This window comes from Perissodus microlepis, chromosome 4 (assembly GCF_051167445.1).
Source record: "Perissodus microlepis isolate ML-2025 ecotype Zambia chromosome 4, ASM5116744v1, whole genome shotgun sequence".
Classification (NCBI taxonomy): Eukaryota; Metazoa; Chordata; class Actinopteri; order Cichliformes; family Cichlidae; genus Perissodus; species Perissodus microlepis.
The window spans coordinates 22030459-22048986 of NC_140464.1; the positions used below are offsets into that span (position 1 = coordinate 22030459).

At 39.0% G+C, this 18528-nt stretch overlaps 1 protein-coding gene across 1 annotated transcript in view; it reads left to right on the forward strand.

The window, feature by feature from the left end:
• Positions 1–18307, forward strand: part of arhgdig (Rho GDP dissociation inhibitor (GDI) gamma) — a 33840-nt gene extending 15533 nt beyond the window's left edge. Inside the window, exons 3-6 of the mRNA XM_084926464.1 lie at positions 385–468; positions 11264–11340; positions 14377–14440; positions 15127–18307. Of these exons, the coding sequence (XP_084782590.1) occupies positions 385–468; positions 11264–11340; positions 14377–14440; positions 15127–15323 (422 nt within the window). The 3' untranslated portion in view covers positions 15324–18307. The remainder of the gene's footprint in view (positions 1–384; positions 469–11263; positions 11341–14376; positions 14441–15126) is intronic.
• Positions 18308–18528: the final 221 nt, after the last annotated feature.

The window sequence follows — 18528 nt, forward strand, 5'->3', positions numbered from 1 at the left end:
GAATTCTGTAAGAAAGGTTATAATGAGACAATGGAAAAGCAGCAAAGAGAGGGGAGATGACTTTATCTTCGAAGAGAAGCTGTATGCTGAATACCGAAACTATCTCTAAATACCAGCTTGGGACAAGACGTTTTTCTAGTGCTTCTAAATGTTAGATACTGTATTTTAAGATGCCTTTTGATATTCCAGCATTAGTGCAATGGCCAGCCTCTGATTACAGATCAAATAAGTGATATCTAATGTGGCCAGCTTGTTCATTTTCCCTGCTACTGTTCATGATGTGGAGCTCAGTCAATCAGGAAAAAAAGAAAAGATGAAAACTGAACAAACAAAAGCCAAGCAGGTACTTGAATTCTGCAATAATGGACTGTTTCTCCTCTTCAGACGCCTCTGGTCCTAATGTCAAGGTGACCAGATTGACCCTGCTGTGCGATGACGCACCTGAACCAATTACTATGGACCTGACAGGTACGCAGTGCCTCTGTTTTGTCACTTCTTCACCAAACTACTTTTTCTCTCTAACCTTGTCCAGCTGTGGATACGATATGGTGTTGCTGTTCACTTAAACAGTTTAATGCTTTGCCCTGAAGCAAGGCATCCCATCCCACAGTGCTGCATTTTGTGTGCAGTAAGACTGCAGTGGGTGTGCCAGTGCTCGAGAGAGGGGAGACAGCTAGATGTTTGCTTAGTGGACATACTCTTTTTTTTTCTTCCTGTGGCAAACTAAGGACAGAGAGTGATCTTTCTCATATTTAATTACAGTGTGTGCATGTGTTGAATGGTAATTGTAAGTGTATGTCACTTCCTATAAGAGACATCTGTGTGTGTGTGTGTGTGTGTGTGTGTGTGTGTGTGTGTGTGTGTGTGTGTGTGTGTGTATTCACAAGTCTGATATGCATGCGCTGTATTTAAGTGCATGCCGGTTTGCTTCCCCACCCTGATGTGAGGATTTCCCTGCCTGTTACAATCACAGTCACTCATACATGCACATTCACACACAGCTAATAAGAAAGGTCACCTGGTTGCTAGGCAATGCTGATTTTGTACTGTGCAGCTTCCAAATGCAGAGCGATGAAAAGCATCTAGGAGCGCTTGTTTCAGAGTAAAAGGCTCTGCTGGACTGTATGGAGCTTGAAGAGCATGCTATGTTTCCACATCTAAAGTTTTCAAAATGAAAACCATTGGAATAATCTTGGGCTAAGCTGCCCATTAAAAGAAACACTGCATTACAAAGTGGCAAAGATTTTAAAAGGACACGGCATTGATTATGTACAAGATGTTCAGATAGACTCAGCTATCCAATGACTAAAGCTGTTTAATGTCTACTGTGGCCTTGCAGGAGCTGAATGAAGTGTGGGACAATAGCTAAGGTGATGTCATAGTGAGTCATGAGTTTATTTCAGCGTGGGCTGTGGAAACCTTTATGACAACCTGCAGGTGTGGAATATGTATGAGTTTGTCAGGGAAACAGGCTTTAATGAGTGGTAATAATGCAAATTATGGAAAATGCAGGATACTGTGTTTACCAGGTCATAATTCCTGTACTTCTCCATTGAAGTGGAATTCAAACCTCTGGAAATATCTGGAAAACCATTTCAATACAAGTGAAGACTCAGGGAGTAAAGGTTCCTAAAAATGATTTAATTCAAGCACTGCTCTGAAAGCTTTTGTTACAATAACATTTATGCTCATCATCATAGCAAGCGGACAAAAAAAACCTTAATAACTGATAATGGAGGCCTTGCTTTATTCATTCCATCTCAAATCTGTCGATTTCGAGAACGTTTGCAGATTTGCATAAAAATGTTTATAATGCAAAGATTGAACATATATAATGAGTGCTGTGAAATTTTTAGCTTCAAGTCAAATACTTTTAAAGTTATATTTGTTTTGAAAAATGGTCCAAAGACCCCCTTTCAATTTTGTTTTTTTTTTGCTGCGGAAATGTTTGAACATGTTTCAGTCTTTTATCCTGTCTTCCTTCTCTCACCCCAACCGGTCGCAGCAGATGGCCGTCACTCCCTGATCCTGGTTCATCCGGAGGTTTCTTCCTGTTAAAAGGGAGTTTTTCTTTCCCACTGCTGCCAAAGCGCTTGCTCATAGGGGGTCATGTGATTGTTGGGTTTTTCTCTGTATTATTGTAGGGTCTACCTTACAATATAAAGTGCCTTGAGGCGACTCTTGTTTTGATTTGGCGCTGTATAAACAAAATTGAATTGAATTGAATGAATACCTCAAAACCATCTTCACTGATATTTCTTACCATCAAAATGAATCAGGATCTGTAATTTGGGACAAATACATCAAAAAATGTCTGATAACTGGCTAGTTAATAATATATTAATATAATATAGTCCAGCACTAATAAAAAAAAGTCACTCAATGACAATAATTTGGAATAATGCTTATTTCAGTTTCACAGCACTGTAAAATAAACCACATGGAATATTTTTCAAGATCAAAGTTACAACAATGGAAAAAAAGACATTTTCATTCAACTTCCACGCTGGATTGAGTAAATATGACAAACTGTACTACACAAACAAAAATTTCAGTTCATAATGTAAAACCCGGGTCATTTTATCTCCATCTGTGTAAACTTTGGACAAACGTTGGATGATTGCTGTGGAATTTTAGCATTATATAACCTTTTCTTTATCTTTGTGACTAAGAATTTCATGGTAAAATTTCATTTTTCCACATGCTTTTGTTATTGTGAAATGTAACTATATACCAGAAATGAGTTCAAATATGGCATTTGAGTGCACACTGCTGGATTGAAAAAAATCTTTTAAATATCCAACACTTCAACATTTTTTAATGTACCAAATGACTGATTCTGATTCATTTTGATAGTAAGGAGGACCAGTGGATATATCAGTATTTAATCTTTGAGATATTCATGTTCATGTTTTGAACTAAAAAGAAGAAGAGAGATTGGCGAAAGCATGACTCTACAGAGTAGCTGCAGTATAATAACACTATAAGCCATGCTGGTATCATGTTGCAGTCAGATAGCTAAAACCACTTCAGTGGATGCATTAGAGATCCCATTTTGCACTCTAGGCTGTGTTTGTATACGCACGCGCGCGCACGTGTGTGTGTGTGTCTATGTGTGTGTGTGTGTGTGTGTGTGTATTGATGTTACAGAAATGGAGAGGGTTGGAAAAAATGTAGGGTGATATTGCACAATAGTAGAGTTTACTGACCTGACCGTGTGTGGGGAGAAGAGAAAGCAGACACTCAGCCTGACTGCACGCTTGACTGGTCATCCCATCAGGGACCTTTCACTTTTGGCAAGGTTACTTGGGTCCACATCCTAACCTTAACATCTGAAATCATAGCCGTCCCTTCATTCACCCAGAGGGTGTGAAATTTATCTCGTATATCAAAGTACCCAGTCTCTGTCACAACAACAAGGTGGTGGAAAGCAGACTTTGCTCTGTGGTCCAGTTACATTATGTAATATATTATTCTATTCTAACAGGATCATATACAGTCACGTGAAAACTCTTTTTCATCTTTTTCAAAATCCTGTAGGAGAATGTCTGGCCTTCTGTTCATGTCCTAAAGCTCAGGTGAACTTGAGTTATGCAGCAGGACAAACACAAAAGCCAGTCCACCTCTGAATGGCTCAAAAAAACCCAAAAACAAAATGAAGATCTTTGAGCGTCCCAGTCAGCGTTAGGATTCTAATCTGACTGAGATGCTTTGGCATGACCTTCATGTTCAAAAACCCTCCAATGTGTCTTAATTAAAACAATTCTGCAAAGAAGAGTGGGCCAAAATTCCTCCACAGTGATTTGAAAGACTCATTGGCTTCTATCACAAACACTTGATTACAGTTCTCCCTGTTAGGGGTGGCAAAACCAGTTATTAGGTTTAGGGGGCAATCGCTTTATCACACAGGGCCATGTAGGTTTGGATAACTTTTTCCTTCAATAAATGAATCCATTATTTAAAAACTGCATTTTGCATTGACGCTGGTTATCTTTGTGTGACGAAATGAAACATGTATATGTGACAAAAATGCAAAAAAGTAAAAAATCAGGAAGGGGAAGTGCTTTAGGTAATACTGGCCTGTGTATTGAACATTGATCTTGTTTAATCACAACTAAATGAAAGGAATAATATAAATCAAAGAACGTGAATTGAAAACCACGTGCACTTATTTGATGTTTCTTCTTTTGAATAAACCATCTTCTACTTATCCTGCCAGTCATCAACATCTCTTTACTGTTGCCATCCATTTCAGTTTTACTTGAATGACACTTTTTTGTATTTTTTTTTCGTCATTTCTAATTAGTTGAGTGAGCCTTGGTGTTAATGCACTGAAACACAAGAAATGCAATTGTTTCTGCACAAAAAATAGCTTTTTAAGTTTTTTTTTGTCTCAGTGGAAATAGCAGCAAGACTATCAGGTATATAGATAGAGATTTTTTTTCCTGTGAAAAGTTTAATAATAAATATCTTATAACCAAGTAGAAAAGTCTAACTTAAAGCTCTAATATATTGTATACCACATATTGCACTCTGTGTGGCCACACTGCACAAAGCAATATCCGTGACTTTGACATTTGGTGCTTTGGTGTCCTAAATGCAAGCACCGGCTTTGTTAAACTTTCATGTTCCCGGGGTTGTTTTGCTGAGCGTGCATGCTGCTGTGCATTTATTCAGACACACACTCGACACCAAGCAGCCTCTGCAACATTTATTATATTCTGTGTGTCTTATGTCAGTGATACTTCAAGGGTATATCTTTTATGTGTAATGCATATAATAAAGTCAACTGAGAGTGAACAGAAAACATGATGATTTATTCAAAAGAACTGGATGCTAGCCTGAATATTTTACCTCAGCTGTTTGAGCGTCAGAGGATGAAACAGAGGTGAAAGAGGATGAGCACTTTTATCACAAGCTGGTGTCTAATGTCCGAATGTTTGCTCTGCAACGTGTTACTGATTCGTTTTCCTGTGATTTGAGTGCTCCACAATTATCATATTGTCACATCTTATACTTATCATATCTATTAGCTAAGTAGCTGGCTCCTTATTTCTGAAGGGACGACTCGTTTACACCCTATATGACACAACCCCACCCCCCCATTTATCCAAGCTGGGGGCCAGCACAAGGAGGGTCCTAGCTTGTGAACCTGTGAAGCTGAGATTGTGTCTCTTTCTGGTCTTGAACTGCAGATGTTTTGCGTTTAAGATGAAGGTGTTCGCCACATTGGCTTACAGTTTTTTGCAATCGCTAACAAGCGCCTACCCATACTTCAGATACTTTTTCTAAACTCTTAACACAGACTCACACCTACAAAACACAATTGGCCAAATGGATAATTTTCTTCTCAAAAATACATTTTGGTAAATATATACTAACTCTTCATTTCAAAATAGAACACATCTTTCTCTGCACACACTAACTGTACAAAAACACTATAAATCTGACTCAAAATGAAATTAGTCTGTCAAAGAATAACACTTGTTTTCACTTCACAAGGTACATGCAGTCAATCAAAGTACACCAGGTTTCAAAATACTGGCTATTATTGACATTACAAAAACTGCATAGACTTTTATGTTTCAGTTTTACAGGTATTTGCATGCGAAACATGCAATCCACCATTTTGACACCAGAAATGTCTTGGTTGGTAACTGTATGTCCACATGTACAGTAATGTTCACATTCAAAAGCATTCCAGTAAAAAGCAAACAAGTTTTTGTTTCTTTACTGTTTACTACAGGAGGTACAGTAGAAACACGGTATGATAGGACAGAGAAAGTTTTACAGTATTGCTTACAGTGAACAAAATATCCATGAAACACACAAGAGCATTCTGAACAAAAAAACAACAGCAAAAAGCCAAGATAAAAAGGGGGGGGAGGGGGAGGGGGGCTAAAAAAAGGCAAAAAAGTTGCATCTAATCTCTGCGATCTTCAGGGTTAGGCCACATGTTTTCATCAACATCACATCTGATGTTATCCAAGTCGATGCACCTGGGATAAAACCGCCTGGTATGTCGGATCCACCCTTGGCAATCGTCAACTGTGATGTCCCTGGAGCCAGCATCCATGGCTTCACGGAGGGACATCTGGTCATGTGGCTGATGGTCATAAACCTTCCACCTCCATGCAGAAAAGAACTCCTCTATAGGGTTGAGGAAAGGTGAATAGGGTGGAAGGAAGAGACTTACCAGTCTTGGGTGGACTTCAAACCATGTTGTTATTGCTTGCGAGTGATGGAAAGCCACATTGTCCCAGGTAATTACAAAGGTCCTCATGTTTTCACCCTCCTGACCCTGCTCTGGAACCAGGCGCTGGTGGAGATCATTGACAAAGGCAAGCAAGCGCTCTGTATTATAGGGTCCAACCTGACATCTGTGAAGGAGTAATCCTGCATTTGCAATTGCTGCACACATGGTAATGTTTGCCCCTCTCTGTCCTGGCACATCAACTGTGGCCCTTTTTCCAATTACATTTCGTCCACGTCGACGCCTTTTGGCCAGATTGAATCCTGCCTCATCGATGTATATGAATTCATGAGGGGCCTGGTTGGCCTCCAATTCCATAACTCTCTGAAACAAAGTTTATGTAAGTCATGTTATTACTGTATACCATACTGTACTGTAACCTAGCATTGTGTAGGTTACCTACTTGCAAAGTGCAAAGCTTATAGAACTGGACATTGGATTGAATATACACTATACCTGGACATATTGTCGTCGTAGCTCCTTGACCCTCTCACTGTTCCTCTCAAAGGGAACAGTGTAGAGCTGCTTCATCCGCACTCTGTGTTTGGACAATGTCCGCGTAATGGTTGTGAGGCTGATTCTATCGATATTGTCAAATATCTCATGGTCCGCCACAATTCTAGTTTGAATTTCACGCAGTTTTATTGCATTATTTGCAGTGACCATTTCTACAATGGCAAGCTCCTGATCATTACTGAGGAGCTTTCCTCTTCCCCCAGAGGGTGGAAGACGTTGCATTCTTTAGACAGACAAAAAATTCAACATATGCATTACTGTATGACCATATTGACATGTCAAGTGAGAATAGAAACAATCCATGTAAAATGCAATACTTACCTGTTGGTTTGTTGAAAGATGCGTATAATGGAGGCAACCGTTGACCGCCTCAAATTGGGCTGCACTCTTTCACCAGCCTCTCTTAGTGAAAGACCATGGTTGATTACATGGTCAATGATAGTGGCACGAATTTCATCACTGACTACTGTTCTTGCAGCCCTTGGAATGCCACCACCACGCATTCTTACACCTCTACCTTGCCCTCTCCTTGGGCCTGCTCTTCTCCCTGGGCCCCTTGCTCTTACTCTTCCTCGACCAGACATTACAGTGTTTGTCTTTTTTTTGTTTCCAAAAACATCACTCCTCAAGGTCTTGCCTTATAAACCCCACTGAGTCTAAGCCAGAATGGAAGAAGCTGTGGTTGGCCCAATTTACCCAACATAAATCAGCTGTGTGTCAATTATTCAATTGTTTGTTTATTATCAGCTGAGATATATTTTTGATATTGATATTGTTTTTGTACTGATATCATTGCAGAAGCAGAGGTTTTTATACTGTATCTAAGGTTTGGAATATTGTTTTTGCTATTGTGGGATGTTGTGTGTTAACATTCGTAGATACTACAAAAACAGTCCATAATTTTGTTGGGAGGTATAGCTTGTCTGTTAAGAAAATGTAAGCATTGTGGAAATGTGTTCACTGACTGCATATTGGGTGAACACGACATGAAATGTGTGAATGGTATGGCCACAACAGACCGATGCTGTGCTAATTGTGTTTAGAGTTTTGCAAATGTGACAACTGTTTGGACAAACGCTTGTTAGCGACTGAAAAAAACTGTAAAAAGGTGCCAGGGCAAAAATGCAATTCTTAATAACAACATTTCAGGCCCCTACTGTCATTAGCTTGCTAATAAAAATGCTTTAAGGGATGAAGGTAAAACATTTTTAGACATTTTTTATAGCACTGCTTGATGTCAAATCCAATTTCACCCAGTAAATAGCAGCACTGAATGAAATTTAGGGCATTTATTTTAAAACAAACACATTTAAAAATATATATATATTATATATATTATTATAATCTTTGGCCACCGTAAATAAAACGTTCATTTTCATAATCCATCATTTTATATTAATCTGGGTTACACTCCTCCACAGAGAAGCAGGAATTCACCATAAAAAGTGGTTTTCTAGATAATGCAGTTTTAAAATAACTGGAAAAAAAACATCTAAAATGAATGATGAGGTGGGAAGTGTTTGATGAACTGACCCATTCAGAATAACCTTTGCTGCTAATGATAAACGAACCCTGGACTACACACAGAGGCATAATTGTGTAGGCAGTGTTAACAGATAGTGGTGTAATTAGTCAATTATAGCCCTGACTGACATGTATCAACAAACACTGGGTGGATGTTTCTCAAGTCAGCCCAGTGTGATCCTTTGACTCTTATGCAGCACCAGCATCGGGTCAAAATCATAACTTATGCAGCTGTTTTGACATTTTTCTCGCTGCTGTGCCGCTACACATCCGCCCAGCTGTTAACTACTAATGACTGCTTTGTATACGGCTGGTGAGTTTAATGTGCGCTAATGTATCATATTTAATATGAAGTGTGCATGAATTTTAAATGAATAACTAGTCTGAAGAGTGTGACACAAGCACGTGTAGCTGTTAGATTAATGGAGTGGAATAAAAAAAGTAGAAGGCTTCTCTATAGTATGATGCTCATGTAGCACCGCTGTAATATCCATGTATTATTATTATTAAATAAAAGATATAGATATGATTAACCCTGCTACAGAATATAATTCTATAATTGACCTTTGAATTAGGTCAGCAACCAGAATGACTACTTAAAACTGACTTGACAAAGAAAATGACAAATTTGTGATTTTGTGGCATAAAAAATAACAAGCAGTGATCGCCATTGGTGCAATATGTGCAAAGTGTAAGGTTTAGGCTTGTGTGTGTGTGTGCGTGTGTGTGTGTGTGTGTGTGTGTGTGTGTGTGCGTATCCTTGCATGCATACTTGCTGGTGTTCATACCTGCTTGCGTTTTTTTGGCAAGAGAGAAGGGGGGAGAACAGGTAGACAGCTTTCCACATTGACCTATTTTCTCAGTCAGACGCTCCCAAGGGTGGCCAGCTTCTTTTCTCTTCTCTCTGTCTCCTGAGACGAGAGTAGGGAGAGGAAGGAGGTGCACAGGAAGGTAGAAAGGAGGTTGTATGAGAGGGGGGGGGGGGGGGTTACAGGCTGCAGTTCAGAGAGGGAGATGAGTCCAAAGAAATGAGACAGAAATAGAGATGGAGAAGCTACCGAGGTAAATGGCATGTTTGGTTTTTATCTGATGACTTTATCTCGCAGCAACAAGAAGCTCCCAAACCACAAGGGGATGTGCAGATTGTCAAAATTAAGACATAACCACATACTGTAGGAACAGTTAGGAGTTTATATTTATTTATTTATTGCGAATTTAAATGTACTACATCTACGTGGATTTTTAAGATGTCTTGCTTTTATTCTCTGACTGCCTCACTTCTTCCTCGCATCATATCACTGCTATCTGTTTTTTTCATTTGCCCCATTCTTCTATCTCTCCTTCATCTCCCCCTCCTTTGCTTCCTCTTTTGTCTCTCTTTGTCCATTAGGAAGCACTCAGGACTGATGGTTTGGTTTAAATTGACATATAAAGTGATTAGGCAGTTCTGAGCTGATTGCTCTGTGCTTTTTCAATGGGCCAGGATGCTTTGCCACCACTGCAGTATGAACTCATTCAACCACACCACACAACTGAGACACTTTTACTATACAAAGAAACCATACTGGTTTTACCCAGTAACAATAAATAACCAGTATGTCAGAGTTCCTTTATAGGTACAGTCAGCAATTTTTTTCAGGTTATTTCATAATTTAAAAAACAAAGTACATAAATTAGTCATCTTCCAAGAAATTGATGAGTTTTCATAGGTTATTTTATGGAAAGTGCCATGTTCCCTCCAGTCAACCTATAACTGACAGGTTATAAAATACCAGCCAGTTATACAGTAAGCTAACAATATGCCTGATAATATTTGGATAGAGCGTCCTTAAAATCGCACTTTCTCCTTGATTATATTCTCACATCCTATAATAGTTTATTCACTAAGCATCAGAGTCCAACAAAGTTACATCGACTTCAAAGAAAGTTTCATTAATACCAGCTAACAGCAGATAACAGATGCTAACAGAGGCTAACATATGCTAACAGAGGCTAATTGTTTTAAGTCACTTCTTAAAATCCACTTCTTTTGATTGGCCACAGTGTTTGACTGAGAGTTGTTTTTGTATTGTATAATGTATAATGTTAAGTACTATTCTAAAGCGCTTTATAACTAAAAGTTAGCTTGGTTTGGCTAACTATGGCAAAAACAGCAGCACCTGCTGACAGAAAAGTTCTCAACAACTCACCTCAATATTATTGTCATTTGTCAGAAGTGAGCTGCGCTGACTCTTTGACTTCTTTCACAAACTTTTACAGCATCCTCCCAAATAAACAGACATAGACGCTTCCAGCACTGATAGCTGAGGTAAACGGTGGACTGACAGCCTTTCACAGATTGTGGCAAAACTTAGCTTTGCTAAATACACTCAGAGATTTTATGGTGACTCTGGGGTTATAGTGTTAAATATTGCAAAATCATTAATGGATTATATATGTGTTTTTTATTCCATGATTCATTGTTGATATAATATTATTAAAATATGTTGAAATATAGCATGTAAAAAAGTAGCAAAACACTCTAACCGGCTGTGTCCGTGATGGGGCACATCTTTTTGGTTTTGGCTGCCAAAAACATGTTTGTCCTACATCAGCTACCATAGCTAGGATTATGTGCTTTAATTGGGAGGGACAATCTGCAATCTACTAACATCTCAAGGGGAAAATGTTACGCACTATAACTTTAAGCACATTTTCTTTTTAAATTTACTCCTTCCGATTTAGCAGAAAATATGAGAAGACAATACTGGGAATTCACTGGCATCCCTCTTTAAACAATTATATCATGGTGGTCATATTATGGTGCAATTCTCCAGTTGCTGTGTAAGTCAGTAAGCTACATTTCTGGATATGTAAGAAGCAACGAGAGGGTGACCCTTCGAGTCATTTTACATGTGGAGTGAGTGATGTCATACATGTCATGTGGTCCATTAGGAATGTTTTATTGTTTCTTTGTTGTTGATTGTGCAGGAGACCTGATCGCTCTGAAGGAGAAGAGCTTCTCCTTACAGGAGGGAGTGAAATACAGACTAAAGATACACTTCAAGGTAAGTTGGAAAGATACAGTCACACAGGATATATTAAGGATGGCGAGCCTTAGTGTGGGTTACTGTGTGTGTATGTTTGTGTGTGTGGGTGTGTGAGGGATGGAAACAAACAGATGGGAAGGTATCTACTGGAAGTGATTAAGAGGTGGAAAGGGAGACACAGTGCTGAGTAAGCCACCACGTGCTATAAAATCAAACCACCAAAATCAAAGCAGACCATTATCTTTTTTTAATGGGCTTTTTCAGTGCTGCTTAATTTTATAGTGCTTGTAAAGCTTCATGCTGGAGATGAAACCCTTTTAATGCTGTGGAAATAAGACTCGGTGGGAGTTTTCACGTTATCAGCTGTCTTTGTTACGTGAACACTGAGAGGCCAAGGGCAGAACTGCAGAATATGGCAGTTTGCACCAAGACGTTTTTATACTGTTTACAGACAGCTCACTGGAAGAGTCTGTCCATCTTGATTCTTTGCTGGCGGTGGATTAAAGGTCACTTAGGTGGAGCCATTGGAGGAGCACACTCGAGGTTGTGATCCACTCTGACACACTGAGGCTCAAAGGAAGGATACACACAATAATTTCTCAGGGAAGATTTGTCAGTTTCTTTTTCTATGGAGCCCTTTCATTAGCTTCCTTTCTGTCACTGCACTCTGCTACACATTTAATGCTTTCGGGGGATTTTCCACTTCAACAAACTCTTCCAGTTTCATGTTTTTTTCTGGGCTTTTATCTCTCTTGAACTATTTTCTCTTCTAACTGCATTAGCTGAATGTTCCTCTTTGTGGAAGCCCATTATGGTTTACCCAGACATATATGACACTAACAGCTCCATTTTCATATGTTTCCATCATATAAACCATATTTGAAGACATGCATCAGTCTCATAGTGACCTCTCCTCAGTTTTACTCTAATGCACAAAGACTATCAATACATATTGTAAGTCTTTTTGATTTATAATTTGTCTTTGCAAAGGGACAAGGTATCTGTCAGCCACAGTACAGGATACAGTGAGAACACTGTGTTCAAAGGATATCGTGCACAACTGACTACATCTCGTACTGTAAAATTATAAGGAGACAGAAACAGGTAGGGTAATTTTCCACAGCTGTCACTTCTCACACTGTGGGAAATTGTCCACTTCAGTAGCTTTTGTACTACTGGAAGTCCTCTGTGTGGTTTAGTGGCGGCAGCACACATAACCAAAATATTCTCCCACTGGCGCCTTCACACAGGTTTTGTGCTAGATAGCCGGCAGGCTAAGTTCGGAGTTGTGGTGCATGTGTGAAAGTGACTTTAATGATTGTGTTGATGTTGTAAATTTCCCTGAAAGGTGTGGATAACATTGCTATAAATGCTGCAAATGAACATTATATTTTTATTTGAATGTGTTTCTGTATTGCCAAGTGCATGCAGAGCTTTTTTATATATATGTAAATGTAAAGAAAAAAGTAAATATCCAGTTAGTTATGTTTGCTCATTATGACACCAGTAACAGCCCAAATTCCTCCTAGTTTATTTGTTATATTAATAAGCATGATGATAGCAGTGATTTAATTCAATTCCTTTCCTCTGTCTCTTTTAGTAATGTTCCTTTAATCATTCAAATGCTACCCCGCCCAGCCTCCACACTCTCCTCTCCTCTTCCCAGCATCATCATCCTTTCCTGCCTTTCTCTTGCCTCACTTCCCTGTTCTCTTCTTTTTCACTTCATGCTCTGCCATCCACACTTCCTCACACCTCTAATCTCTTCCTTCTTTTCTCTGTTACAAATAAACCCCTCAACATTTAGCTGTCACATTGACAATAAACACCTGAGGTGATGAAAATGTGTTTGAAATCAAGTGAATTCCCCAGAGGGTAACTTCATTAATTATTTGCCACAGAAATAAGAAAAGGTCAGAACTCAATTGTAGTTTAGCTGCATGTAGGATCTTCCCTTGAGTCAGTAGGGATAGTAGTTTATCGCATTTTTGAAATTCGGTGGAGCTGATTGTAAGACAACCAGGAGCCAGCTCATCTATAACCCTGCGTAGGTCTCATTGTCTGAGAGTGCGGGAAATACTATTGACCTGGAGATGAAAGCTAAACATCGCTGTTATGATACAGAAGTAATTTGAATGAATCACCAGGAGCGAGTCACCCTATCACCTGGATCTTTATTAAAAAGCAAAGAGTAAGTAAGCCTAGAAAATAGGTCAGTGTGTGTCTAAGTGTGAATGTGTGGAAGTACTGGGCTTGAGGAAGGACCCAAGAGACCTTGCCCTGAAGGAAAAGGTAGAGGTGGGTAGAATAGCCAAACAGCTCAGGGAATGAGCAGCTCAGCTGTGCTGCGAGGACACCTGCTGGGCAAAGATTATCACTGCAGTTTGCTGTTACATTTAACGATGGTTTACTTCATTGATTGAATGTTTAAGGTCCCACAGACCTTATGTGTGTGTAAGGGTATGTGTAGAAATAATGACAATCCCAGAATTTCTCTCTTTTTTCCTTGAGACTAGTATTTTTTCTCACCCCATTAAAATGTAACGGATAAAGTGAAACTTATAACCCATTTTGTGAAATGGATAAAATACAAGCTAATCAACACAAATCTGCTTAAAAAAAAAACTACTTATGGGCTACTTATGAAAAAAATTATTTAATTTGCCAAAAGGCTGCTGGATAGCAGTAAATCTCCAATAGCAGAAGTACTGTAATGATGGATGTATGTATGACTGAGGAAGGATACTGCTACATATTACACAAAGCTGTTTTTTCCAGCTGTGGTCTCATCTGAATAAAAGGTAATTGTGTTTTAAGGCACTTTGCATTAATGTAATGTGTTTCCATTAATGTAGCAAAGATATCCTTAAGGTTGTGTGGAGATTTCTTTTTACATCGGTTTATGCTGCATTATGCATTATGTGAATTAGACACTTTCAATTACCTTTTGCTCACTGAGTCAGTGTGAACTGATTTCTTTTTTGGGGGTGGGGGCAGCCTGGAAAGAGGAAATCACAAATTAATGAACATGTTTGAAACTATGTGTGTCTGCAGGTGAACAGAGAAATAGTTTCTGGCCTGAAGTACCGTCAAGTGACCTACAGAAAAGGAGTGAGAAGTAAGTTCAGTCATGAAAAAAAGTGCTGGAACACACGTCTTAACCTTTGAATCCAAGTTAAGAGGTGGATCCTATTGCCACAGGTGTGTAAAATCAAGCATCTAGCCATGCAGTCTGCCTTTACAAACCTTTCTGAAAAATGGGTAATTCTAAAGAGCTCGCTTAATTCGAGCATGGTGCACCAAGTCAGTTAAAGTCATTAAATTCTATCCTAAATATGTGACGATCATCTAAAGTGGTATTATTGCAAAGTGGAACCATTAAGTAACCATAGCAACTCAGCCACAAAGTGTCAGACTATGTAGAGTTAACGATGGGGGTAACCAACACGCTGATGACTCAGCGACTGAAGAGATCCAAACCTCCCCGGGCATTAACATCAGCACAAAAACTTTGTGCAGGGAGCTTCATGGCTGAGCAGCTTCTGCATATTGTCCATATATTGTGTTTGAATGCAACTAAACATCCATCAACAAAGACACTGAACATCAGTCAGTGAAATGGACTTGTGTTTCTATTTTTTATGAACAAAATATTGTATGTCACATACATATTGTACAAAAATAAAAGTACAGAAGGGTGAAAATGGCACCTTTGAAATGTTTACACTGAATGCACAGATAGATTGTTAGACTCAGAGAAAAGGTTGTTAGAGAGCTACATGCTCTGTTTGCGTCTCTTCACAGTGAACAAGGCGGTGTACATGGTAGGAAGTTACGGCCCACGCGCAGAGGAGCAGGAGTTTCTTTGCCCGATCGATGAGGCAGCTAAAGGCGTGATGTCCCGTGGCCAGTATCAGATCAAGTCCTGCTTCACTGATGATGACAAGAACGTCTACTTATCCTGGGAGTGGAACCTCAATATCAGCAAGGACTGGAATTAATCGATTGGGAGTGTGTGTGTGTGTGTGTGTGTGTGTGTGTGTGTGTGTGTGTGTGTGTGTGTGTGTGTGTGTGTGAGAGAGAGAGAGAGAGAGAGAGAGAGAGAGTGTGTGTGTGTGTTAGAGAGAGAGAGAGTAATAATTCTGCTCTCTTTCCTTCTTTCACGTCTATTCTTCATCCCCTCTTGTCTCTGTCATCTTCCGCCACATTTCATGAGAGCTACCTTGCAGTGGCCAAAACAAGAAGTTTTCTAACTCTTCTCTTCCACCTTTTCCCTCTTTTTCTGTTTAGTGCACTACATGCAGGCCTCCAGAAAACCTGAGACTGTGACTGAGACTTTTAGAAAAGAGAATGCCCTCTTTCTCTGCTATTGTTCAGAGTTAACCACATGCTGAAATCTCCCTTTCCGCTTGCTTTCAGTTCCTTCCTCATGGCGTGTGTAGGCAAGTAATGAAAGGGTGTTTAATCTGTTCAAGGCGCAAATCCAATAAAATATAAACATGGCAAAATCGTTTTTATAGCTGAAGGGAAACAAACTCCAGAGACTGCTGTTGTGTCCAGTAAGTAAGGTGGATTTATTCTTTTTTATTTTATCATTATAGAGTTAACTGGGACAAGATGTCCTGAACAGCTTGCAGCACAGATTAGAACAGGTTTTTTTTATAGCAACATCACAACAACAGTCGCCTCTAAGTGCTTTATAGTGTAAGGTAAAGACGCTACAATATTAGAAAGAAAATCGCACCAATCAAACAACCCCTATGAGCAAGCACTTGGCCACAGTGGGGAAGAAGAAACTCACTTTTAACAGGAAGAAACCTCCTGCAGAACCAGCAGGAGGGATTTCGGATTCACACATCAGAGCATTTCAGGTTTAAAAGGCAGAGATCCAGACAAAAGTGAAGATGAGAGGGGCAGACATGCCGGTGATAGAAAAGGTTGTTTGGTCCATTCACAGAGTGAACTCGGCAGCAGGGACAGCTCATCGAGGCAATTAAGCACCAGATTAGCTGAAAAAACCTCAAAGTCACAAAGTGCACCTGTGGTACACTTTCCTCCTTAAAATTAGGGTGACTTACACTTCAAGATTGTATCTCACATTTCTGCTGCAAATGGTTGAGAAGCAACTACAGAAATATAAACAACTCAGAACCAGTTTAGAATTTTCATCTGTTTCTAAGTAATACAGCGGCTGATGTCTGGGTGTCACTGGGTGGGAGAGAATAGGTGTGCTTATAACATGCGGGTTATAACAGTGTTATATACCAGTGAGGGACAAGATCATTGTTTACCCTGTCCATCCCTGATTTAATAGAATAGAATAAACCTTTATTATCCCACGGATGAGAAATTTCGGTGTTTAACATTGTAAGCGTTAAGGATAAGAGATTTTTAGGTAGTAACATTCTTTCTTTCTTTCAAGTTTCAATTTTTTAATTTTTTGGGACCAACACAATTTTTTAGTGCACATACAATTAGAGATACAATTAGAGATAAAATTAGAGATTTTAACAGATAAATACTATTTATAAGTCTACCGGAGCAGAATTAGCACATGTGACAATGTGCTCAGTTTTATTCCATTTAGCTAAAAAATGTTCCCAATGATAGCTCAGTAAAATATAACATCAAACACTCACAAATATAGATCTTTGAACAGTTGGCAATGGTGGGGAGGAAGAACTTCTTCAGGAAGAAACCTCTGCCGGAGGTTTCTTCCAGTTAATGCAGCCATCCACCAGGACCAGTTGGGAGTAGGAGAAAAGAAAGTAGGAACAGCACATATTTAGCATCACCCTTAAACATCTGTAATAATCTTGCACAAATGTAAATTGGCGCTATTTGTCATGAACAAATGTGGGTACTTTGTATCAAAGTTTAGGAACTGTAGGTCCAAAATTTCGTGATTTTAAAGATACTGAAACAACAGGTGTCACAACCGTACCTGCTCCCAACATACAGCAAATGTAATTGTGCCTCTGAACTGGCATCATACACTTAGAAACCCACAGGGCATTACTTGGAGTGAGAGACTGTGGCAGCAAAATAGGATACATTTTAATTAGGTGCATTTAGATCATTTAGATTCACTGACACTGTATTTGCTGTCTTTCTTAACATCTCCGTTTTCTGTTTTCTCATATGTTTTTTTCCTGTTTTCTGTTATTGATTATAATAACTTTTCACATATTCTCTCTTCCCCTCATAATGGTGCGTCATCTCTCCTAAACCCAGATTACACTCCAACTAAAAAGGCCCGACCTTTTTGCCTTCGTTTTTCATACACATGCTGTGTTTTAACTTTTGTGTTTGCTATCGAAGCGCCAGTTCTCGCGAGACTTTGTGACATGTTTTATTTGAAGGAGCAGACCAATGAATGACTGGAACTGAACTGTGTATATTGTAGAAAGAGATGCATGTAAGTCCTTAAGGATTTGATACGCTTATGAACTAAATTAAACCTTTCTAAACCTCTCTCTTATACCAAGGACGTAAGATGTGAATAATATTCAGCTTTCGAGCTTGAATGTGAGAGCAGTAAATCAAGGGATAAACTGGTGTCCCTTAAAAAATACGTAATATCATTATTGTGTCAAGTCTTTGGATATGATATTTTCATTGTAGCTGAACATATTGAACTCTGAAGTACCATTTGAGTGAATCATCGTGGTCTAAGACTAACTGTAAATGTTGGCTTGTTGGGTGTTGCATGGTTTAGCAAGATTCTCTCTTTCTTTTTTTAAGGATTTAATGTGATTAAAAGAAAAAAAAAATATTAGCGATGCGATATCCAGATGTCAGTAGTGGTCGTATACTGCGGATACAGTATTTACGGGAACCATTTGTAAGGCACGGATAGCAGAAAGGAAAAAAAAAAAGTTTTCTGGATCTGATGCCTCAGCCTGTAACAATCAAGTGCTGCATCTTTAAATATTGGTGTCAAATCTAGTATCCTGTATCTTTTAATAAAGGTAATTCAAACCGAGCTTTTCGTTTGTCTTAAACCCAAGTCTGCTTTGCTTTGCTCATGTATTTTCACAGGACTCTACGCGATCGTGTTGATTTTTTCCAAACATGGTGCTGTTCTTTATGGCCAAACATCTTCACTTTAGTGTCGTTTGCCTAAAGGACGTTGTTCCAGAAGTATTGTGGTTTGTTCAGATGTAACTTTGCAAACATAAGTCAAGCTAAAATGTTGATTTTAGA